The following is a 25,486-nucleotide window of genomic DNA, read 5'->3' as shown; positions in this document are numbered from 1 at the left end:
TGTATTCACAAAGAGCCAGCCACATCAATACGATGCTTTCCGTTTACGAAGGAAATGAGACATGTTTTAATGCTTTTTTAAACATAGATGGTAGGAGATTAACTTTTTTCTGCGAGGTTCCTCGATATCTAGTAAAACAGGAACATGGTGGCACATACACTGGAACCCAGAACACGTAAGATTGTCTTTACTGTGAAATTCCTGCTTAGGTTCTTATCAAGCCATACAGGTTTTGCAACAAGACTTGACTAGGTTTGATAATGTCAAACCTCCCTATGTTGTTCTATGTGTTCATTTAGTCGATGGTGGCTGAGGATTACTTGATACCACGTCTTGACACTACAGCAACTCCCAATCTTTATACAATTTCAGCACTGAACTACATCACTTTGATTGCGTCTATATTTTAGAAAGCCCTGTAGAGAACCTATTAAGATGTGTATTATCGTCAGATGTCTGTTAGTCACAAAATGATATTCTTTGATACAACTGAAACAAAAACACCCCTTTGATCTATGCAGCCTTATACATTACAAAACTTTCTGCCACCCCCCCCCCCCCCCTAAATAATCTTAAAGAACCGGAATTCTGAGTCCTCAAAAAACAGTAGTATTGAAACAAACTGATAAATTCTCCGTTTTTCGTCAGTCAAACTGATAAATTTCTTTCCAATAAATCTATGTTATTTACATATTAATAATTTCTACTAAGAAGCCATTACTTATTAAAATGCAGCCAGTTAGTGCATAATAAAAAATTTTCACGAAAAATCTGCTAAACGACCCTTGAAATGATCACATGATTTACAAACATCACTTTACAAACATCACCAACGCTTCAACTTTATCCATATAGTGGGGGTGTTAAGTAAAAGATAAACGTGGACATATGCCTCCATTCATACCGGTCTTTACAGTGTCATTCACGTCATCTACATTTCATGCCAAGAGTTTTCGAGCAAGGAGTAAAATCAGAAATCCCCAAAAGTTCCCTCCTCTACCTCTGTTAATTAACATAATTTTCAGATCTTCAATGTTGTTTGTTTGATCACTATGATTAATGATATTATCAACCAGTGTTTGAGTTAAAAGTGAAGCAGAGATACTAATTTACTTGTTCTGTATAGGAGCTACATTCCTACTCCATTCGCAAAACAAGGTTCACAGAAAACTGTAGCTGACAATAGGCGAAACAAGACTTATCAATGACGTATATGCATGTATACAACTCATGTCTAAAACAGCTGGACATGGCGTGGCGATCATCGACAAAGAGAAGAGGCAATTGCATAGGCTGGTAAAATAAGACGTATTTCAATTAAAAAACTTTTGATATATAAGAAATTCACTTCCTCGAAGAACCAAAGTATGTGGAGGAAGTTTTAGAGCATGATCAAGAAAGATATCGTTGTTCATACTGTAAAATATCTATTGCTGTTCGTTCAATTGCGTATGCCCTGAAAAGGAGGGGGTTATGCGCGATTCGATTAGGAGGGGGTCTCTGTGAGGTTCGCATACTGAAACGTCTTACGTATCTTAAAGAGGGTTCTAAATCTGGAAATTCGCCGTTTCCATCACCTCTTAAAAATTAAATCCAATTTCCTGAATCATTTTTGCTGCTTGACTAACGGGTAACAAATACTTCTAACAAACAAGATCAAATTCTACAAATATCCTAATATACTTAAGGATGCGATGAGATTTTTCAAAGATAGAAAATTTACTTCAAGCTAAAAAACGTTCAAGATTTAGAAGGACTGTCTGCGAGCTGTGATATCAGACTTATGATTGCCAGTTTCAACAACATTAACAAACGGAGAATCGCGTAGGATCCTGCGTTTGGCTTTGGCCACGAAATCATTAAAAATTGTTGCTTTTTGTAAAGAATATCTCGATGGACAGCCTGGAAGGAGCACGAGGGTACCTGTAGGTATTGCTATGGCAATAGATGTGGACAAGTCTTATGTAAAATTCGATTCAGTAGGGTCATCAACACGCCATAATTTTTCAACCTGCGAATTGATGTATGCTAGATAAACAAATTAGTCTAAAAGACGATTCGCTGTCTTTCATGCAAAGAGCTATCAATCACGAGTGATAACAGTTTACAATTCGAGTAAATCATAAATACGTTTGAATCTGACCATTGACAATACGCGTCTCGTGAAAAAACGGCCTATGATCATCTAGACTACAGTCATCATCTCGTTCTTGTTCTTCCACGATGCGATCAGTTCTGTGAACCTCAAAGTTATCGAGCTTTCGAAAGTTTGATGATGATGACGAAAACTGCAAACCTCGGATCCATTCTGTGATGTCATCATTTTTTCTAGGGCTAGATGACGTAAATATTGGCTCACGATTGCCGGTGAAATCGAGGCCCCCATTTCGATCGAGACCGTTTTGGAAAATGTTCTCGTTTATTGAGCAGAGGGATAATCTGTTTTTAAGGACTCTATGCAAATCTTCAACCTCCTCAGCTTCAGTTTTGTTATCATTTGATCCATATGAGCAGGTCCGAAGTATCATGCCATGTACACTCATTGGTCGATTACGGCTGGTTCTCCTAGTCCTGACTGGGTTCTCCCCCGCGATCTCAGTTGATATATGATCTGAAAACTGCGATGTAGATGGTATTGAACGCAGACTTTCCGAACGGCGAAACCTACTTCCGTGACTAACAGAACTTCTCTTCGTGACACGTAAATCTTCCTCGTTATTCTTAATGTCCCTCAAATCGGTGGTAGATTCGTCAACAGGTTCTTTTACCTTGTCTATAAGCATAGAAATCGATTTAGGGCGTTCTGCCTTTTTCGACAGGTTTTCCCTAGAATGCCAACGGGACTGATTTATGGATTCACTTGACCTGAAGCTGCGCATTCTATGTTTACTATTCGGCTGCTTTTGTTTTTTCCGTTCGAAAATACTTCGGAAGAATCCTTTCTTTTTCCCTGTAAGGTTTATCGAGCTCGTGATTGGCTCATTACCATCACGTGATTCGTGCATGCAATGATATTGAAATTCTAAAGCGTTCGCAAAATCGTTCCCGGCGCCTTTTTCTTCTTGCACTGTAAACTTATGAGGCATAAAATAACTTGTAGTCTTTCTGAAACTTTCCCGAAACTTTTTGAAGCCTTTCTGTTCACTCGCAGGACTTTTCACAGGCGTTCGCTGTCTTTGAGTCGGACCCAGACTTATTTTCGACGCGGCTCTTCTCAAGTCGAGGTTGCTTAAACTTTTGCTGCTCCTCCGGTGCTTCTGTTGAAGTTGTTCAGATTCCTTCGCATTGGTAAGTATCTGCTTCAAAATTTCCCTCTCGGTTGTAAGATACGGTGTACTTTCTCGTCGATTGCTTTCAAAAATTTGACTGTGATACCTTCCTCGCCTTGAGTCATTCCTAACTCTATTGTTCAACACACCATTACGAGACTCAGCTTTGCTTTCATAACCCGAATCTTCCCGTTCATGAAGTTTCTTTCCCGGGACTGAGTTCTCTTTGTTGTTCTGACTTGGCCTAACACTTTCTTGCTGTTTTCCAGTGCCCGCACTGTTTCTCCGGCCTTCCAACCGCCTCAACACGTCAATTTCGCTGTCTTTTGGGCCACGTTTGGGCCCGATATTTTCCATACTTTTGCTCACATGCCTGCGACGTGTTCTAGAATTCTCCCCATTCACATGTTGATACAAAATGATCTTTTTCTCTCCTTTAGCAGGACTCAACTTCTCTTCTGACGCAGTTCTAAGCATGTTGTTCCTGTTATTATGGAACTCGGTCCTGTTCTGTTTCTGAACAGCCTTATCGCTGATGCCCCAAAGCCTGCCGGGAATGTACTCCGTTATTACTTCATCGCATATCGATGGCTTGATATCAGTGTACCCCAACTGCCGTGAGTTTATTTTTGAATCATTATCACAATGGCCATTTTGTCCTTTTACATGCTCGGTATCATCGCTACATCTGCTCTCTATTCTCTCTGCATCAGACAGACCTCCAGAGGCATAACCTGTTTCGGACAGAAACTCGAACGCATGCTCAAGCGAACGATTGATGCACGCGATATAGCTTCCCCGAGTCCTCTCGAAACTCCTATCGTGATCAGATGAGCTGTCCAGTGGCTCTCTTGATGAGGTGCTCTCTCTCATCTACAAAATAAGAACGGAATAAATAAACGTAAGGTTTTGCCGGGTAGGAGTTTGTTTGCCATAAGATATAGTGCGGTCACTAGTAAATTCCTTTTGGAAAGTTGACAACATCTCACAATTGTTTCCCTACATTTTGATAAACAACGAATTCTTCATTGCAGAACAGAAATGAACAGAGATGCAAGTTATGGGTTCTCGTATATTGATTCGCAAATTGTCCTAAGTTCCAATCAAACTAACACATCAGTTTTCACCTACTGATTTCCGATGCTTAATAACAAAATGCCAAATGATCACATGTTTATCGTGTTCGTTTATAAAGTTTGCTGAAAGAACCTTTTGAATCGGCAAAATATTGTTTTGAATAAATGAAATTTCCTAGTACATGTGGAAGCAAGAAAATGACTGAAAACCATTTCAAAGCATATGTATATTTCTATAGTATTGGAAGCAATTACGCCGAAAAGATATCTTTAGATTGTTGCACAAGCTTCCAGTTTACAAACCTTGCGTCTTCAAACATACTGAGAACAAATTAAAAGCCGTAGAAATAACAATGTGGAGTGCTTGATGTTGTCATGTTGTCATGATTGTTATCATCACTGCTAAAAGTGGCTTCGATTTTTGCTTTGAGTCGCACTAAATTATCCGGGAAGAGAGAGAAGCAGTCACGCAAGATACGATTGAATAACTCTGAAGCGTAATCTAAACTTGGTATTTGTTGACACTTGTGCCGTCAAAAGGAGAAAAGGAAAACAAAGAAGGAGGGCATGTCATTTGCCTTTCATGCTGATCGTGTGTTTTTCACACGTAAAAATACAATAAAACTCAGGTTTGAGCTAGAGATAAGCGATTCGTCATGGTGACGATCTGCTTAAACGTCGAATTTCTGTTAAGCGGAGTTTTGTTTGCTGTGATCAGTAGCAATTTACAAATGACTGGACCATAACCAGAATAAGTAATGAAGTTGACAGTAAACAAGCATAAGAAGACTGAGATTGCAGTTCTTGGGCAGAAGAAGATTTTAGGCTAATCAATAACGCACTCTAACAATAGCAAAAATAAATAGGCCACGTCAGTGTTGAACATAATCGATTGTCTATTGATGTTCTGGATGGTTTCTCTCAATTACAAAATGGCCTAGATTCTACTTATTGCGTATCGAGGGCAAGGTTTCTGTATTTTAAAGGCATTCTGTTTATTTTGCACATTTAGATAATAGTTCGTAGATACTTTGCTACAGACAGCAGGGTCAGGAAAAGAACATATCTAAATATTACATCCACTGGAAAAATTGATATCAACAAAACTAAAAATGGTTTTACTTGAGTTGCAGGCTGTCTCTAAGAAGCAAAGGAACCATGCCTCTTTGTGCAAGCTTTGTCAAACGACAGGCACAGAAATACCGGCATGCAGGTTAATTAATGACTTTCGAAAACTGAGCACGGTGAAATAAAAACAATTAGGCCCTCATTAAGCAATTTGTCTTTTCGAGGCTTTAAAGGAAAGGAGCAGGTGGCTGTGTCTCTTGTCAATTGAATTGTGAATACAGAAATATTAATTCTACGCGTACAGAGCATTTTACAGAAACTGAAGGTTGAAAAGCCAGGTCAGGCAACGAAAAAAAGTGGGTCACTTGATTTAATGCTCAGAACACAAACATAAATGGCAGTCATTTTCAAACTGAAAGGATCTGATGGAGTTTAGTGTTAGTTGACATTCGTGAATAAGTTGCGCAATTAGATGATTTCAAGCTGGCATTTAATTGATTTTATAATTTTACAATACAATTGTTTGCATGTGAATGCCTTCGCAGCAGCATTACTTATTCATGGGAAAAGGCCTAAGACCTGTCACGAGAAGAACATTTTGTTAATTGACACTTCAAGCACAATTTAGATCCACTTTAATTCAAATTGCTTATTGGTCTGCAATCAAACAATAGCTTCCCAGATAGGTATATTGTTGTCCTTCCGATACAAGATTCAATTTTTATTCAAGCTATTTCTTGCTTCCCTATCGAAAAAGAATTTCTTCAATCGAATGCAAATAAACAAGAAAAACAATTATTTTTCCAATAAGTCTACAAGACTACGACTTCGGTCAATACAAAAATACACAGAGAAGATAAAGAAAAATTAACAAAAATTTTAGGTTGAGAAATGAACTGAAAAAGCATAATATCTTATTTCAAAGAGTGATGCAGACAAATTTTTATGATGAGTGTAGATTTTGAAATGCAAGAAAGTGATAGTACTGGTAGATAGAGTTAAATAATATATAACAGAAGTTATATCCAACATGTAACGATCAGGAGCAAGAACAACAACTTAGATCAGTGCCATTTTAGGCCAGAAACATTTCCATTAACAACATCATCTCTTCTCAACACAGAAAATGTATGGGATTCAGGAACAATTATCATCAACAGCAGAACAAAGTTTTAACTGTATTCCTAAAATTGATTTGTTTTAAAGTTTAAGCTCTACGTTGATTTATACAGAAAGAAAGCCTTTTTCATGTTTGGATGTTTTCCAGAAAATAAACGCCTATATCTTTACAGATATATCTCTTCGAGGACAAGCAAGTACCTTAACCTGCTACAAAACAGGAAAGTTAGACAGAAAATTTCCATCAACTTCATTAATGGTGTCGAGAATATAAATAATAACACAAGAAACATCCCTCGCAAAATTTCCTCCTTTTGGCTACAAACAAGACACAAAGCAATTTGCCTGGCTTATATTAAGACCGAACCTTGATGTGATCAATTGGTTGGATTTTACTGGCTGCTTCTTCAGGTTGATGCAGTTAACACAATAACATTAAGTTTTATGCAAAGAACAAACACAATTTCTACAAATATTATTTCAACTGGAAGCCCTGAAGTTGCATCAGCTGCGTAAGTTGCACTTCCGTGTTACAAAGTAACTTTTGAAATTTCTAGACTTGATGTGGGAAAATTTTCTTCAGCAAAACTCTCTAGGTTACGTTTTTTGGCGTATAATTCAAAGAATAGTAATGTTTACGTGCATTATGAAATTCACTACAACTTCTGGATTAAAAATGGCTACACGATATGAAACCAAAACAAAAAAGTTTCTGAAAGAATTTCTAGCAGGTGAATCATCCCATCATCAAGACATGTCAACTAGAATCAGTTCTGTATTATAATCAGTACCTTTTTGGCAATTACTTGGTTTAAAACCAAAACAATGTGAGGAAATAGCGTTGATGAAAATCAAATGTCCAAAAAAGAAGCTATAATTTGACTTCTTCGTTGAACGTTGCGGCAGAATTACTTGAGAAGCTATCACCAAGCTAAACGATTCCTGAAGTTTGAAATTTATTCTTACCACATTTGAAATATTCATCTTGTGGTGTTATGCATCTTCACTCAGTTAAACGTGGTTGAAATTAGCATATAACCAGGCAGCAAGCGAGAAGGAAGCCACTACAAATCGGAATGAAGCCACTACAAATCGGAAGGAAGCCAGAATACAAATCAGAATGCAATGCGCAAGGACATCTGTGGATTAAATCTTCAGATTATCTGTTCGGTTCCTAGGCCGCAAAGAGTATATCTATAGTTAAGTTGAATACAAGGCTGATCAAAAAGATCCGTTGTAAATTCGAAGTTTCTTTACCGCAATAGTAAGGTATTGTTTTGTTGAGCATGTGGCAGCAGGTAACTTAAGAATCGACCCGACAGGAGCTCTCTGTTTCGATCAAAAATCTTGTGTTCAACTGCACGCAGTTGTTTATGTCGCAACATGGCCACATCCTTTCACAACCTTTCTTCTACCAGACTAAAAGATTTTTGCAAACTCTACAGAAATTTCCCCAATTTTCGTGAATCAAAAAATCATAATTGAATTTGTTTTAGTTTAGCGCATGCGGGATAGCGGATGTTAGGAAATTGAATGATTTGTTTAATGAAATGATTTGTTGTAAAATAAAGAAGAAGAATATGCAAATGGCGGAGAATATACAAAGATGAGGTGGTAACGATGATGATAATGATGAAGATTGATTATGACTATGAGGACTGATTATAAATAATCTTTTCGTGGTAAACAATCCATTCAAAAATGGTTTTGGAAAAAGAAAACATTTCTAAACATTCCAACATCTGACACTCTTCAAAGTTTAAAACGTCAGAACATAAAGTAGATCGAAAACTCTACGCTTGGAAATATATATACCCAATTGTGGATCGAAAGGCGATTGCAGTCCGATCAGAAATGCGAGGGTATGGCTGTTGAGGTTGCCAAATCAGTGCCGCTTGCTTTTTATTGCTATTTAGAATTTTACCAAGTGAAAATTTAGAATGTCTGCCTACACAAAAGCGGTTTTTCAGGTGTATGTGATGCAGAATATAAAACTGCTAGATAGAATGACGATTGGGCTCTACCAATGATTTATGATGATTTCATGATTGATTATGATCATAATTATTAAAAAATTTATGATGATTATTGATTATGGTCGTCATGACAACTTAAACCATCAACTAAAGAAGTCTTGACTGAACCTGCTACAAACTACACAAAATACAGTATAAACCACACGTCTCAAAACACAAAGCGTATAAAACAATGATAAGATAAAATCTACGGAAGATTAGAATAAAGCATCTAAGAAAAGATTTGTCTTAAAATTTAAACAGAAACTGACCACAAATTCGTACAGTTGTGACCCAGCAGGCAGTTAAAAGGATAAACTTTCTAAGCGATCGAAGAGTAACAATTATTAGAATAAAACAGTTTTTATTAAATAAAGCTTTATTAGATTTGACAGCTGAAATCTTTTTTGAATAATAAAGTGTAATTTTTATCTGACAGTTTTTATCAGATAAACGATCTTTTAAAACTCTCATCTAAATGATTGAGAAACAACATAATATTTCAACATTAAATGACTGCCTCGTGTTTTGCAAACGGATTTGTTTAACTACAACCTCCATAATTTAATCGCACAAAGAATCATTTGAAATATAATTTGCCAAAATCAAATTTGCGCAAACTAGCCTCGTTCATGCAATATAAACTAAACACGATGCCTACTGATGGCGTTCTATGCCGACCAAATTTTTATTTCTGCCCATTTGTTGAGCTGAGGGATGTAAGAGAGGAAGGGTGGTTACGCTAATAAGTAAAACAAAAAATAATATAAAACGAAAGTCTTTAGTCACTTCTCCCCCAAAGCATGGAAAGCGCCTGATAATCTCGAGTACAGGCACAGGGGTGCCGCCCTAAAAGCTATAAAGAAGGAGGGCTGTGCTGCAGAGAAAATTTAAAAGCCACACCCAAGTCCACACCCTATAAATTTGCAGTTGTGTTAAAGATTCTCTGTTGTGTACATGAAATCATTCAAACTGTTCATCATCTCTAGAAGGCAAATAGCATAGTTAAGGGCTAATTCACATTGCCCAGTAAGGAATGCACCAAACCAAACGAATACGGGCTGAGTCCCCTATAATATATTTCAGGCACCGCGCAGCCATTGGGCTAGCAGGGGCTATAGCCCACCCACTTTTTTGCAATAATAGGCTAGAAAAATTTTTCAAAGGTTCACTCTAACGCAACTTAGGATAGTTTACTCCTGTGTAGTAGCAGTTCTCATTGACTGGGAACCATTTTTGTTATTTTTCTAGGTGTTTCATCTTGTTTATTAATATGATGTATTTTCTAACTTTGTTAGCTTGGTTTTTGATTACCCTCGAGCTAATTCTATCTGTTTTTATAGTTATTGATATCTTTTCTGAACCAGACTGTTAACAAAAATAAAATAGAAATAAGCGAGTATTTTCTAAAAGGGGCGTTTTCCGGCATTCAAGAGGGCGTTGACTCAAAAATTTTTTGGTCACACCCAATTCAGCCCCTCCACTTTTAGAGTGGTGCGCGGTCCCTGATCTATTTTAATTAAACAAGGAGACTGTGCCCTCCGAGCCCACCCTTTAACCACAACACCGCAGGGACCAAATAAACTCTGAGATGAGGGGACAAACCCATTGCTAAATAGAATGCCTCAGATTTCCCTTATTCAAGTACAATGCCACAAACCCAAACTGAATCCTGCTAGATTACTGCCTGTGTTACATTTGCTAGCAACAAAAAGCAGTCTTTAACAAGATATTCAGTATATAGTTCCCAGGTCACACAAAAAACATTATCTCAACTGAACATCAGAAGTCTATCTGTGGCCTCAGGCTGTGGATAAGGCGTTTGAAATTATTGAGCTCATATCAACCCTCACTTCTAACGACCTAGACCAGTAAAGTTCTTTAGAAGAGATTCTTCTTGAAACTTTTTTAACAGATATTTGAGTATCGAAATAAAATCATAAACATAGAAAATAGAAAATTATAAAAAATGTAGGCTACAGAAGGTTCAGGCAAACAGAGATTGGTTTTATAGGAAAAGGACTGATTTCATAAAGTACAATTGCAGTATATGACAGTTCTACTGACGAAGCCGTATAATACTGACGCTACAAGAGGTCTGGGCACAAAAGAATGTAAAGTATTCTAATTGAATTAGCACGCGCAGGTAGGCCGAGAAGCACTTTGTACATGTGCTTTAAAACTGACATAGCGCAAATTCTATTGCAAAATGTGATAAATAGGAAATCTTGTGGGATTAAGCGTTCTAACCAACTAGTTTTGCGTAGATGAAAATGTCAAACAAACAGTTTATTGTACTAATCGGGAACAATTGAGAGTCGCGTGTTTCAGAACAAATCTGTGTTTATACTAAGACACATCTGTCCAGCCTTCATTAATGTTGGTATTTTAATAACCGGAGATAAAAATTCCCTCGCCGTTTTACAAATTAACTTCTGAAAACATGAAGCAAGCCAAGAATAACCAAACAGAGGTAAAACAATCAATGGCGTATTTACGTCAAAACACAGTCATTGAAAATATAGTCACTGAAATTCAAGTGGCCAGAAAGCCGGTGTTCCGCAGGACTGCGTAACGGGTCTTTTATTGTTTACTACTCAGCATTTCGTGAAGTCTTAATGCAGATAAAGGTTGGAAAAATGAACTCTGCAACTGGAAGTGGATTTTCTCTCCTTTGTTAGGGCTATACTGTGCCTTTCTCTGAATTTCCAACTAGTTGAAGTTTTCTTAAAAGTTTTAGCGTCCGTTTAAAAAATTTTGAGTTTCAGATAAGAAGTGATTCGGAGGAAAGTTCTTTTAGGGAGATAACATTTTACAAATAAAAATTGAAGAAGATGTGGTGCAATCAAATGCAATGAAAAGCTATGCTTAAAAATTGCTCTAAAATCCGACCAATTTAAATCGCTGATGACAATTAAAACAAAACGGGGTAATCCTCTTTTATGAATAATTATAACTTTACGGTATTTTTTGCCTGTAATAACGAAAACATTGCCGATTAGATGATAATGCGACATGAAATGTGGATCAAGGATTGGCTGATCAACATCTGATCGTCAGCTTATGACACGGAGCTCCGAGGTCAAATCGCTAGTCGATGCTTTGAAGAAACCGCGTCAAAAAACTTATGAAAATATTAAACAAACTATAAAGGGATGTTTATAATGAAGGTTTAGAAATTTAAAATGGGAACGCGATTCGTTTCAAATTTAGAATAAATTGCACACGTGCCGTATTGATTTTCTGGCATCTTCGAAAAAGGCTTGGTTCGTCATTGCTATAATAATATTTTGAAAAGCTTTGTTATGTATTAATTGATAAAAAAACACTAAAATACGGCATATGAAAGGAGGATTTGATGCCAGAAAATAACTGGAGCTGTAACATGGTATAGGGCAGTTGGATTGAAGAAAGAAGAAGTCATTGCTTTCAAGCTGATCTTTACTATACTGCCAAGACAATCCTTCGAAGCAAGTTGTTCTTTCTAACATTCAAAAAATGGATGCATTCTATGCTAAACTAAAATTATTTGTTCAAAACCCCCTAACTTTTATACACACGATGACAAGGCAAAGGGGCGTATGATAAAGTACGAGACAAATGCCCCCTTAGCGTAAATACTGGGCTTCGTTGGCCAATCGCGTAAGCTTTAGAAGATGCGGGGGAGGGTAGGCCCCACATGGCTCAAAATTAGATCTTGTTTAAGACTCGTATTTTCGTTTTACCATTTTTGGATGAACTTATTCTCAATATTCCAATATATTCCCCCTACTTTAAACCTATAACATATATTGTTGTATTCCATCATTATATCTCATTGTGTCTCATTTTTTTGTTATATCAACAGTTTTATAGATTTTATACGGCTAGATTTTATATGTGAAAAAAATAATGAAAGCAATTGTGTTATGAATGAAATCTTTGAATTTTGATAGAATTTGTATTTACGTGAATATCTCGTCTGTCCCGTAAACTGAAGCTTGGGACATTTTAAAATTTAGGACAATATGTTTTGGAAAAAGTAGCATTTTGAAAGAGGGAATAACAACAATTATCACTTTCCTAGTAAGCTTCTTCGAACGGGAGCGAATTCTTCGCAGAGAAAATCTAGGCCGAGGCAAATTAGCATGTCCTATTCAAATGATACATGTCGGTTAACTAAGGCTGCACCAAACCCTAAAATAACAAAAAAATCGTTAATCCATGATATAGCACAAAGGAAATAAAGTATTCGCAAGTATTTAATTTATAACATACCGCCAAATATCAAAGTTTATCGACCAACCAAGAACCCGTACTCTTGCGCGCTTCCTCACACTTACAACAAAACGGGAAAACACGACGCTGCTTAATCTAGAGACCTTATCACCTTCCCTCAATGCTTGATAGAAACAGGTCAGCAGAGTCTATTTGCCAAATCAAACAAACAGAGCATATGACCATTCTCGAGTATTTGCTAACCAACGCTAAAAGACTCAAAGTTCGCTTCATTCCAACTCTAAACAAATCGGTCTGGACACAAAGGTCAGTCTGTCGCCCGTATTTGCACAGGTTCGACGCTAGCATACGGGATGAAAATCGTCCAGTTTCCTTTCAAGTATTTCACAGAAGCAATATTGCAGACTTTGCCAAGCAATTAGTGTGCCTGACAGACGAGGTAACCTGAATCAACGGATAATTGCCTGGAACAGTCGAAGCACACCTTCTATATATTGCTTTACTACTGATCACAAAGAAGCTCTTAGAGAAAACTCAATGGCATTTTTCAAATCTTGCGAGGCAGGAAATTCTATCTTTCCTCCAAAAAGAAAATATTCAGAATTTGATTCATTGCTTGACAACGCAAAGTTATTAATTGATGAGCATTTCAGAAAAATAAAGGACTGCATATTATTCAGCATTTCAAATATCCTGTTGGATATGAACCCCGTTGTGTAGGTCCCCGAAGGAGGAGTGCTGGGTAACACTAATCTAGTAAAAATAAAATCCTGGAAATTTCGCCTGCAGTCTTGGACAAAAATTCTGTAGAAGCATATTTTGAAATTGAATTAAAAATTATAGCAATAGAAATAGCCACATCCCCCTCCCAAACCGCTTCAACATTGAAATGGAGGGGGGGGGGGGCTGAGAGAGAGTTTTTACTTATTTTTAGAAAGTGCAATAATTTTAAAAAAATCTCAGCTTTGTCGGGGATTGTAGTTTTAAATTCGTCAAGAATTTCTAACATACCTAAGCCTTAAACAATTTGAAAAGCCTTCCTTCTATGAAGCCCCCTCCCCCCTTTAAAATATCAGTTCCCGTTTAAAGAAGCTGTTTTAATTTGAAAAATACATCTACCTCGGTTTGACAACTTCAAATAACCCAGCTCCACCCTGGAACTGGAAGGAGCCCAGTACCCTGGTACCACAGCGACAGAATTTCGAGCGCGTTATCAGAAGCGGAGGAGCATTTCCTTTTTCTCTGATAGACAGTCCTCCGCTTCTCCACTACTATCTTCTTTTTCCGCTCTCAAATTTTTGTGGCTCAGGTACCAAAGGTAGGAGGCTCGTTTCTAGTCAGACTTGTGTGGTTACTATTTTTGGAGTACCAGATAGGGGTATTTGGAAAAGGGCTACAGCTACACACAACCATAAACATTACGTCTTTAATCTTAGCAACCCCTATAAAACACACAGAGCGATATACTCTACATCTTAATCCTTACCATATAAGACTGCCTTTTGTGCTATCTAAAGCAAATGAAACACGCTTAGTCTTACGGAGAATTTTCAATACCTCTGCGGGGCTGCAACTCCAGCATGGCATTGGTCTATTCAATAGTAGGGGATAAAGATAGTCTTGTAAAAACATTCGTTAATCACTGATTGAGAATGCTAATCTAAACAAAGTGTTTCGACCTGCATACGATGATTCTGCTCCCCACATTGTTATGAATCTAATTCATGTCTAAATACAACGGGAGAAGATTTAAGCTAGATCAGCCATCGTATTCTTTAATAAAATTTCTCTCAATTCGGAAGAAAGCATCTCTCTCGCTGTATTAAAATCACCCTCTGCAACATTGCAAAAAGAACAATCACTTTCGACTTAAGATGGCAGTGCTCTGATTGGAATCTAACAAGGTATGGCATCTAACTGATGCCATACCTTGAAGATAGTAATTTATAAGATAAAGTACCAATTGGCTAGCGTCAAAGACATCACTGCAATGAGACGCCCAAAGAACATAAAAAATTGTAGCTCTTGAGACAGACGTTTTAGAAGTTAGTACATATAGCTTTAGAAATTCTTCTTTCCTTCCTGCAACCGTTGTTGCAAGCGTGGCTACTACAAAAACTGTTTGATAGAAATGAAGATGTTCATGCTTAATATCTTAAATCAATATAGAATTAGTTCAGAGGGGAAAGTGAAAAGACTGCCCATTTATATGTGGGGTTAACCCTGAAATATGTGGGTCTACCCGGACAAATGGTTTTGCAGCAATAGCCAACACAAATTTATACACAAAATGAGTTACTCAGGGCAAGGCTAGGTTCTTTCTTTCTCAAGCAAAAACGCAGAATAAACCATAATCATTACCTTGAAAATATTAGAAAGCCTTGTTACAGCAAAGATCAGCAGCAGAAATGCCTCATTCCAACAAGCAACTGCAGCAGACAAGATGTTTTGCAAGGTTGTTTCCCAGAAACGTCTACAAACTGTCTACGTCCTTCAAAATGCCACGTGTTTGCCTATCTCAAGACACTCTCAATTCCACAAAATACATTAATCAAGGGTTGTCTGTGATCTGCATCAACAATAAAACAACGTAGTCAAGCTCAGCTGTACATAACTTCTTTTATGCCCCTTCGCATTCGCGGCGCAGGTGTATCCTAACAAAACACGTGGTATTAGAATGCTTCTACAGACGGTTAGGCCCTGGATTTCTGCTTTACAATCAAATGTTTACAAGATCAGACTGATCGTTTATTGTGTTTCTATTATCAGAAGTCACATGACAATTCAAAATCAGTGTTTTCATTACCATGTTGATGCTCATTTTTCCATTCACTGACAAATGGCTTGATTGCTAGCAATGCTATACAAAATGCATCGTGCTCCTTACAATCCGTCTGTTCCTTAGAACCGTTTAAATCAGACAGTCGGCTCTCTGGATAAAAATATTAGACAGTACTTCAAGACATGATGCCACTAGATTCTCTTAAACAGGTCTATGATCTGCAGAGAATAAACGACTGATCCATCCAGGTTAACAATAGCCCTAAGGTAGCCATGTTGCGTCTTCAGAGAGGGTGACAGGGTGGAGGCAGGGCAAAAAAGGTTTAGGAAAATTTTCAATAAATTTCCGGATTACTTGGAAGCTAATCTTCGGGAGCTGTACTTGAGTTAAACTCCTTTATAATAAAAAGCCCGCGAGGATCCGAAATCAAAAGCACTTACAAATCCGAGACTGAGCTATTCATACGATCAACTACTATTGTTCGCTTTGCAAAATATTACATTCACGCCAAAGGGGAAATTTCATGCAAAAGACAAATTTGGTCCTTGGTTTTCAATCCAATGGTAAAAGGCTGGTATCCCCGACACAAATCCAATGGTTAAAGGGTGGTATCCCGGAACACAAATCCAAGGGTAAAAGGGTTGTAGCCCCGACAAAAATCCAAGGGCAAACGGGTTGTAGCCCCCCAAAACCTGGAAAAGCTAGATTTTTAAAACGGCGTAATTCGCGGCCTGACTGTCTAGAAAATATGAATATTCAGACTAATTTCAATAGAGAATTTCCCAAAGTTTCTTTTTGTTGTATCGTGAGGCATTCGTGCTACTGCGAGGGCAAATCTAAACTGCGAAGGAGATAACAGAGGATGAAGGAAAATTTTAGATTTGCCCTCGCAGTAAAAATAGATTTTTGAAAGTCTAATTTCAATATGCACATTACAATAATCTATTATCTATTTTGGCAGATATGAAGATAGCGCGACCTTGATAAATGGAACATTCAAGGTACTGCTTAGCCACGGCACACACCACTACATAATCTTGATCCATCCTAGAATCCACCGCCCGATCTGTTAGCTACCACTGCACTTCAGAAAAGAGGCTTTAAACAAAGAACAACACCCACTATAAAATCAAGGCCTATTTATCTTAAGCATCTTTCCAATACCAATGACGAAAATCTTGAAAGTGGCCTAGAAAGATTTCATTCAAAAGAAGAAATTCCACCTCACCTCGTTCAGTTTCTGTTGATCCTATTCCATTTGATAAATTTGAAAATATGTTGTTTTCATGACGAAGGAAGCAGCACAAACCGATGCAGAACACCTACAGTTAGTTTTCTATGTTTCGATAACCAATGCAGTGGTCTGGTATACAGAATTCCGTACAGACTGCATTTGCAAAAATTGTACCTTTCACAGATGGACAGAATTTTCCTTTTCGTACTTATCCGGAAGATGTACTTTTGGTTTCACACGACAATTCTGCAGAACTTTCTCACCACCCTTACATCTTATCTTATTAATAAGTCTGTTGCACGATTCAAGCAGAACAGCGCATGAATCGATATAGAAAAGCAACAATTACATATCGTTGGCTTTCTTTACACTCCGCAGAAAGGAAAACAAAAATATTTGAAAATCGTGTGATATGCTTATTGTTTGGCGGTATCAATTATATTCATAGCCAATTTAACGCCTCGCGAAGCATCTGATAACATTCTTTAAGAAAAGAAAAAGCGACTAAATCCAATAGGATTCTTTGGTACCCGAGAGGAAAGCGGCCAAACGAATGAAAGGAATATCTGATATGTTGCGTCATTGGTGAATGGCTCACACCCAGTCCCCAAGGAACTACACCAAACATCACCTGGAAATACTTCGCCTTTTTGCAACTATTCAAATTGAACCCAAACGGTAGTTTAGCTACCAACACAAAGAGCAATTGTCTATCAAAAGGAATTCGCAGCAAAATGAAAATACAAACTTGAAGTGAATTTTTGTACTTTAGAAATTTTACTTACATTTTCAAAAGGGAACTTCAAAATGGGGTTGATTTTTTTTAAATCTACATAGATCAACAGTGTTTTTTAATCTGCCGTCTAGACGTTTGCAAGAAATTGTGGTAAATTTTTACCCCGTTAACTTTTGCTCTGATGAAGCCCCGTATGCCGAGGCGAAATATTAGCCTTTACAGATTTACGTGTATTTATTGTTGTTTATTCTCGGCGTATTGCGGTGTTTCATATTTGCTATATTTTTATCGACTTTTCGCCGCAAGAACTCCTTGGAGCCCGTCGAGCAGCCTGCTACAGTGGCCTTTTCTTCATTCACACAATCTTATTTTAAACTGGCCCAGTTTGAATGGCTGGACTCCTTGTATGTACATTTAGCATTTAACGTACATTTAATGTAACGTACATAGCGTAGCTCAAAGTACATTTAACAAACTAAACCTCAATTTTACAAATTTTTTTCCAGCAAGTCGAATGTGAATCTTATTTGAAAAACCTCTAAAAGCAATCAAAATAGCCAAATACCCCCTTTTTCAACGCCCCATCAACAAGCAACTACGACAGCCACTTCCTGCTCTCACCCAAAACAAAAATGCAAAAATACATCATCGTCTATCGCTCGTCTTTCAACAAAATAAAAATAAAATAGCATAATTGTGCTCGTGTATCGACAAAAACTACATAGTGTTGCACAGTCACAGTTCCCCAAGGAAGCATTTGAAACCGTTTTTGTTCCCCCTTACAATGTCATATTAACTTAGCTCTGTTGAAAACTGGCGACTTTGAAATCCTTGCATGGTTGCAAAGGATAGCAGCAATACCTCTTAGTATCATGTAGCATATCAAGATATCAAATAACGAAAAACATACCGTTAGCAAATGCAAATCCTAAACCGCCGTGGATGTGCCTCCTGCCCGGCCTAAACGATTTCTCTTGCCTAGTCTTCGAAGTCTTTGTAACTGCACCTTGAAATAAACAATACATAAAGGCTAATTGAAACAGCAACAAACGTTAAAGCTGACGTGAAAGCTGATCCATTTGAATTCGAAACAATAAAGCTTGGTTTGAAAGAGTTTGAAATCTGAAACGGGATGATGCATACCCCGCGCTTTTGGGAATCGCCTTCTGACATCAAAGGCGAAATCCCAAAGTTTGGATTATTCAGTATGGTCGAATTTGAATGAATTAAGAATGTTTACATAATCTTTGGTCGATAAAACGCTCAAACGATGCGAATTTTCGGTGAATGGCGCTGGCTTTTGTACCATCGTTTTCTTTGTGTTTGGTACGCCTAGTTTGCAAAGCAAGAAAACTTTACACCATGAAGCAACGTTGTTTCTATTGCATGATTGATAAATATGTCCAAAGAAAGAAAAACACAACTTTTGGCTGATAACGCACGACGCTTTGGTTGAAAATTTTTGCCAAGAGAACAGCTTTTCGCTTTACCGTCTATTTTGAAACCTGATTCAGAATAGCCTCGTTGCTGGCCACTCGCCGTTAGAGCAAAAGAGGTTAGTGCCAAATGCAGTCGTTCTTTCTCTTATACTCTTCAAAAAACAAAAAGGCTTCCGTTGTATGCATTTTCAAGACGGGAAAATACAATTACTTATTTATTCATCATGCCTTCCAATCGCCTCAATATTTCATACAATCGCCTCAATATTTCACCCCGATAAGTGTGAATACAGTGTACAAACTTATCAACACCAATAACTTGTGACACTAGCCTGTGTCCGCAGGCTGTGCGGCACCTGAAGGTCGTTTTCAAGCTGTCTTAGAAGCGAGGCCACCCGACGTGCATTTGAGGCCTTAGAGACAATGCTTAAAGGTTACTGTCACAGAGGCGACCAAAGCGAGAATAGAGAGGAGTTCAGGGACAGTTTCTAACTGACTCTCGGAGAATGACTTGCTTGGCTACGGCAAGGCTAATCTAAAGTTAAGATCGTTTGGTCCATTTATGGAAGAGAACCTAGACGCTAACCTAATTAGCGTTAGATTCTGTCTTTTCTGGAGCCTCGATGCATTTACATTACGTTTTTAGCTTCACTAATTATACTCTGTGAGGCTTTTTTCAGAATTGTCTGCCATATGCGAGCCGTTCTGCTGAGGAAACTGAGGTTTACAGGACCTAATTGCAGGAAATTTTGGTTAGGGCTGTCTGCTTGATGAGATCCAGAGGGAGACGAGGATTTGTCAAACTATTGCATGCAGAGGACATGCATAATCGAGCCTTGGCGATATATAATGACAACCTGGTTCTCGTTTCTCAATATGAGCAAAAGGGGTGCTCATGAGTATTGGCCTAAAAGAAAGTTAAAAGTACCCAAGTGGAGGCCTCAGTTTAAAGGAGCGAGCGAGATTCCAAGAATCTGCGAAACTCACAAGTTTGAAGAATCTTTCCTTGGATTATGGTGATGTAGTGATCGTTCAACAGAAGCTGCTCAAGGTTCATGTACGCAAGGCCTAGGGAAATTAGAGTTAGAAAACTAAGTACTGCATCACCAGTTATTTGTTTCAGCGTAGAGTAAGTCCTCGAATAAGCCCCCAGCTTTGAATAAGCACCCCGCGAATAAGCCCCCAACCTAAAGTAATTCTTGCGAAATACGCCCCCTCCCCACCCTTGAATCAGCCCCAATGGGCTGGGGTATTGCCTCCACAGCAATAGGTTTATCCCTATATATATTTGCATACAGCAGATCTACTCTGGTAATATTTTTGGCTGCTGTCAAGTGCCAAATAAGCCAATTGTTCCTTGTTTTGCATCATTTGTTTGTGTGTAATGTTGCTGAGGGATTTTTATGTCAATAATATTGAGTATTTTAAAGAAAAGAAAATATACATAGTCTTGAAAATTTTATCGAAATATGTCATTAGAATGCAAAAATTTGGAAATATGCCAGCCAGAAATGTTTTGCAGCAAAACACATTCAAAATATGACAAAATGCAAAATTTGACAAAAAATATGCCAAAATGGCAGCCCTGGTGGGGGTGGGGGGGGGGGGGGAGGGAATGCCTCTAGGGCAGAACTGTAGTTACGTGAACATGCATCCTTTATAGAACGGCTTACGAGGCTGTACTTTCGTCTCATATATGAAATTATTTACTAGGGTCATCGTTATTGGGGGATTCGGGACGAAGCTTCACCAAACAAACTAACTGTATATATTTTTCAAAATTGCAACAGATTCTACGCTTTTTCGGAGCCCCCCCCCCCCCCCCCCCGCAAGTTGAAATTTGGTTTTATAGCCATGTGATATAATGATTTTTCCAAACATCTTGTTTGAAAAATGATACCATGCGAAATTTTTAAGAGTATGGCAGATGTCCAAAATATTTGTTTGAAGTTATTGACAGGTCTTGAAAGCTTCTTTATTAAATGTTTTTTTCACTTGCACTGTAGATATGAATATCACCATTGAAATCTTGCTGTTTTGGAAAATTCTTTGTTAAAAATGCTGCATTTTGACACCAGCAACTGTGAAGTTTTTCTATTTATCTGCCTGAACAACGAGAATAGTTAATGTAAAATAAGCCTTTGGATTTCAAGCGACATGTCAGATATGCGGAAAACCCATTTCGTAGCACAGAAAGTCCCGATGTAGGCTTATCCCGGCGAAAACAAGCAGAAATTTGAAGATATACATGGTAACCTGAAGATTGGCCTAGAACATTTGCTAGAATAAAACTTACACTTTCGAAAAATTCTTAGTGTTTTGTTTGTTTTGAGCTTTGTGTTTGTTTACAAGCATTGTTACGGATATCTTCAGTCGAATACAACGGCAAAATTTATAAAATTTCTTAACATACATTGGGTAAATGAATTTCAAAGTGTTGTCTAGAAAAGTTGGGGTGGAAATCAAAGGGGTTGAAATGTAAATATGGCCTGAAAAGTATTGAATTATTTGTCCCATAATAGTTTATATCTCATATAAACAAAAGGAATATTGAAAAAATAACACCGAAAGCTCACCTTGACCGTCGGCTTGCTTCCAAAAGTGTACTTCACGTGATTAACTCAAACTCGCAGAAGCAAAGGAATCTTTTTAAATAGAATTCGATCAGCCACGTTTTTCCATGTGCAATGTCCAACTGATGTCCTGAATTCCCATCCAGTTGTGCGCTTTTTTCTGCTGGATTTCACTTGTTGCAGAGTTGAATAACCGCAACGGGGGGGACTGCTTGTCTTCAACCGGCAAACACATAGGCTATCGTCCACGCGCTAAAAGGGGGGTCTTCCTCTCTAATCAACTTCTCTAAATACCGCGGTTTTATGAACACAAAATACTTGGCAGTATAATTCATCTTATTTCAATTAATTCTCTCGCTATCCTTGCAAATTAACATACTAGCTAACAACAAATAATGCTTCTTTTTGCTAAAACAAAATCAATGTGGTTATTTCTTGTGTTTCGCTTGATATCCTTCGCATCAATCAGAGTTGTTCCTTTAATAAGGAATATTCCCAGAAAAGTTGTTAACATCTAAAATACTAAATTATCAATGTTTGTTTCCTTCTCTCGTGGCGTGTGGCTATCTATCCTTTCCAAAAAATTGGGGAAAGCTGGGTTAGATTCCTTCATTTGATAGTTTGTTGCGATTTTGTTAACTTTTTTCTGAAAAAGATCTGTCAAGTAAACAATGCATTGAAAGTAATCTAAATTATGTCAAAAAATAAAGTCAAGTCTGTTTACACGAAAATCAAGCCTAAGTACATATCTTGAAATAGAAATACATTTAGACAAATCATCTATTTTTATGATAACAAAGTCATCCTTCAACACAAAGTCAAATCCAGCGATAAACCCTATATTTATTAATGAGTTAATTTTAAGTGCAATTGGATTCAGCTATTTGATTCGGGCAAATTTGACGTCATTTGTTTACACGAGCCTTTCCAAGGTTGGTTTAAAATGGAATGTTGAAGTTTTTTATGGAACGAATTCTCACGGGCGTGGCCACATTTACCAGTGTGGTATACGAACCAGAGGTCGAAGAAATGTAAACAAGATGGAAGACTTCGTGGGAAGCTTTTTCTGCTGGACATTTTGAAGGAAAAGACACAATTGTTTTCGTTCATTCAGGCTGGCTGGTGTTATTCCAAGGAAGTGTGAGCATAGTATGCCTGAGGGTCTTTGACGCCATTGATAAATGTTTCCTTTGGGAAATGATTCTCAAATTGTCCACATAGATTTTAGACCGCATTCGGTTTCTCCATTACGTTCGTGGGTATGGTCCCATGATAAAAAAAATAGGTAAATAAAGAAGTAAAAAATTGAACTGCGTCGCTATTCTATCAAAGAAAGGGGCAACATTGCTGATTCACCTTCGTACTCTGGCCTCAATACTCGACACCAAAAACGCTATCGTAGAAAAAGACCTTGTTCTGAACAACAACCTCGGTCTCACATCACTGTGCTGCACCAACGAATGAAATAGTTGCCAACGAAAAACCGTCCCAGGGGCCCACTTAGGCCCTGCATATTTTTTCAAAGAGGATAGAAATTGTAAATACAGCGTAATTAAGAGGAGAGCCGAAGGGGAATTTAAAGAAAGCGTCTCACGGCTTTAAAAATATACTAATTGTAGCCAGTGGCGGATTTAAGGGGGCAGCTAGGGGCAGTTGCCCCTCCCTCAACGAGTTGAAGAAAGTCTGGCGCCCCTTTTTTGGAAATTGTGCGCCCCTTTTGAAGAATGAGAATCAGATGAAAAAAATTATTGGATCGATCGATTAATTTGCTTCAAGGATTACCTCAAAGTTTTGTTGTTTATTCTGAAAAGGTATCTGAAATTGTTGTATACAGCGTACTCTCGTAACCAATTTCTGAAAATTTTTCAGCGCCCCTACTACCAACTGCCCCTCCTTCAAATTGCTCTGGATCCGCCCCTGATTGTAGCATTATTCTTTCTCTGGAGGCCGATTTTACCAGCCTTGCTAGCCGCAAAGAAATTGCCATGAAATTCAAACAATTTCCTTATAAAAGCGATTCTTGCTTTGGCGTTCCGCAGGATTCAACTCTGGGTCCTTTGCCTATTCAGTAAATTTTTAAATTGATTGGTTTATCTGCTAGAGAAATACTGAGAAAGGAGTATGAAATCCGAAAAAGAGCATATTATTATATATGAAATGCAATGCAATCTGAAATGCAATCTCACAAGACTTTATTTACTTTATACGAGATTCTAAAAAGGACTTTTTGGAAAATTCGAATATAGAGGCTCTACCGATTACTAACGGAACCACGTGTTTAGGAAAATCAAGGGGAGCGATGGGACTTGGCTCTCACTTTTTTTATTCATTGCAAACTTTTCTTTTGTAGGGAGAAATTGGAAAGATAAAGTTGCAATAAACTTTAGTTTACAGTGTCATTTAAATTTCTGGCGCATTTTGAAAAAAGGTTTAACAGTTATAAATTTTATATATTGAAGGGACAAGGTTGTGACTTGTGACTAATGTCATATAAAATTTGCTTTATATGATCATCTCGGTGGTGGAAAATCGTTTTAGGTAAAAACGTTAAAAATTGAACGAAACCTGGTTGCTTTCCCAGCCTTCATGGGAAAACTAACTGTTCATTTTGCCTTTCACTGTGTAAGACCAGCTTAACTTCTTTCGCAGATCGATTCAAGCAGTAAACTAGAGATTTCTTTGTGAACCTGAATCACTTTCCCCCGTGATAAAATTCCGTCAATCAATCGAACAATGCTCAAAAACAGCAATTTGTTTTAATAATTAATCAGCGATGTTATCCTCGTGAAATCGGAAAGCTCTTTCAAGCACGTGTTGAAAATGACCAGAGGCATGTTTTGCTTACACCCGGAAGAACATCAATGTTTGTGTTTATTGCAGCCTCTTCCTTCACCCACAGACCTCGTTTTGCAAATGACTGAGCACACGAAATTTAACTCAACCTTAGTTGTTTAAAAAAAATCTAGATTTTCAACTTCGAATAATTGTTATACACCATGAAAAAAGGGCAGCGCCTTTACGAATATATTCAAATTATTTTTTTGTTTAGATAGCAATCAAATATTTGCTAAAAAATATCAAAAAACTATGAATCGATCTACCGTCGATATCACCAATTTCTCTGCAATTCCAGACAAATTTTGAAGGCCTATTTTCGAAAAGTGTGAAGGGGTTTGGATCCCTCATTTGTTTTTACTCTTAGTCTTCCATTAGACACCGTTAGTATCCTTGTATAGGCAGTTTGGTCAAATCACTCTTTAACTATGAAGCTGTAAACAAAGTCAACATCACAAGCAATATCGATTTTTAATGCTGAGGCCCTAAATTTTTGTACAAAGAAAAACGACAACGAACTTGTGTGTATTTTGGGCATTATTGTAGAACGTGATCTGACGACAAATCGCTTATATCGCACCCACAGAATCTTCACAAACTGTCAATCGTTGATTTGCTACACGCGTGGCCTATCAATCCACCCAACAAAGACATCAGATGGGAGGGATTTTAACAAGAAACAACCTCTAAAACCAGCTCTCCTTATGTAAAAGCGTCCGCATTTGAGCTGGCCTACGAAACTCTTTTGCAGCTCATTAGCAGTCAATGGAAGGGCGATAACAACTTATTTGCAGATAAAAGGCGGATTTCCCATTCGCTTCAACTCTGCGTCGTTTCATTTCACAAGGAATTAGCACCCTTGTGTTACCGCCACCCTTGAACCTATTCTATAAAAAGCTTCAATGCCCGCCAAAAGTGTTGGAACAGTCAAATCACCTTTCCTACTTAACGTCTCCCCCCCCCCTCTATATGTTGGAGCGCAAATTGTGTAACTCATGTTTAGCGACATGTTCAGCTTCCTTCAGAACGTTGTTTAAGGGGGAGGGGGGGGGCTCCGTCTGCTTGAAATAGGGAAATGAACTGAAAAATATACATTTATTACGAGTACAATCTCGGTGTTCC

General features: G+C 37.8%; 1 protein-coding gene across 5 annotated transcripts; it reads right to left on the bottom strand.

Moving 5' to 3' along the window:
• Positions 1 to 572: 572 nt before the first annotated feature.
• Positions 573 to 22,230, bottom strand: LOC135688830 (uncharacterized). 5 transcript variants are annotated; one of them, XM_065205858.2, is made up of 3 exons: positions 21,533 to 22,230; positions 18,428 to 18,523; positions 573 to 4,142 (listed from the first exon to the last, which is right to left on the bottom strand). In XM_065205858.2, exon 3 carries the CDS (start codon positions 4,140 to 4,142, stop codon positions 2,121 to 2,123), a length of 2,022 nt encoding a protein of 673 aa, XP_065061930.2. In that variant the 5' UTR covers positions 18,428 to 18,523; positions 21,533 to 22,230; the 3' UTR covers positions 573 to 2,120. The 5 variants fall into 5 exon arrangements, with proteins under 5 accessions (XP_065061930.2, XP_065061932.2, XP_065061933.2 ...); XM_065205860.2 differs by lacking the exons at positions 18,428 to 18,523; positions 21,533 to 22,230 and adding an exon at positions 16,776 to 18,405; XM_065205861.2 differs by lacking the exons at positions 18,428 to 18,523; positions 21,533 to 22,230 and adding an exon at positions 15,127 to 16,768.
• Between the last annotated feature and the right edge of the window lie 3,256 nt (positions 22,231 to 25,486).

This window comes from Rhopilema esculentum, chromosome 9 (assembly GCF_057945365.1).
Source record: "Rhopilema esculentum isolate cy_ngs chromosome 9, ASM5794536v1, whole genome shotgun sequence".
Classification (NCBI taxonomy): domain Eukaryota; kingdom Metazoa; phylum Cnidaria; class Scyphozoa; order Rhizostomeae; family Rhizostomatidae; genus Rhopilema; species Rhopilema esculentum.
This window is presented reverse-complemented; position numbering and strand designations above follow the sequence as displayed.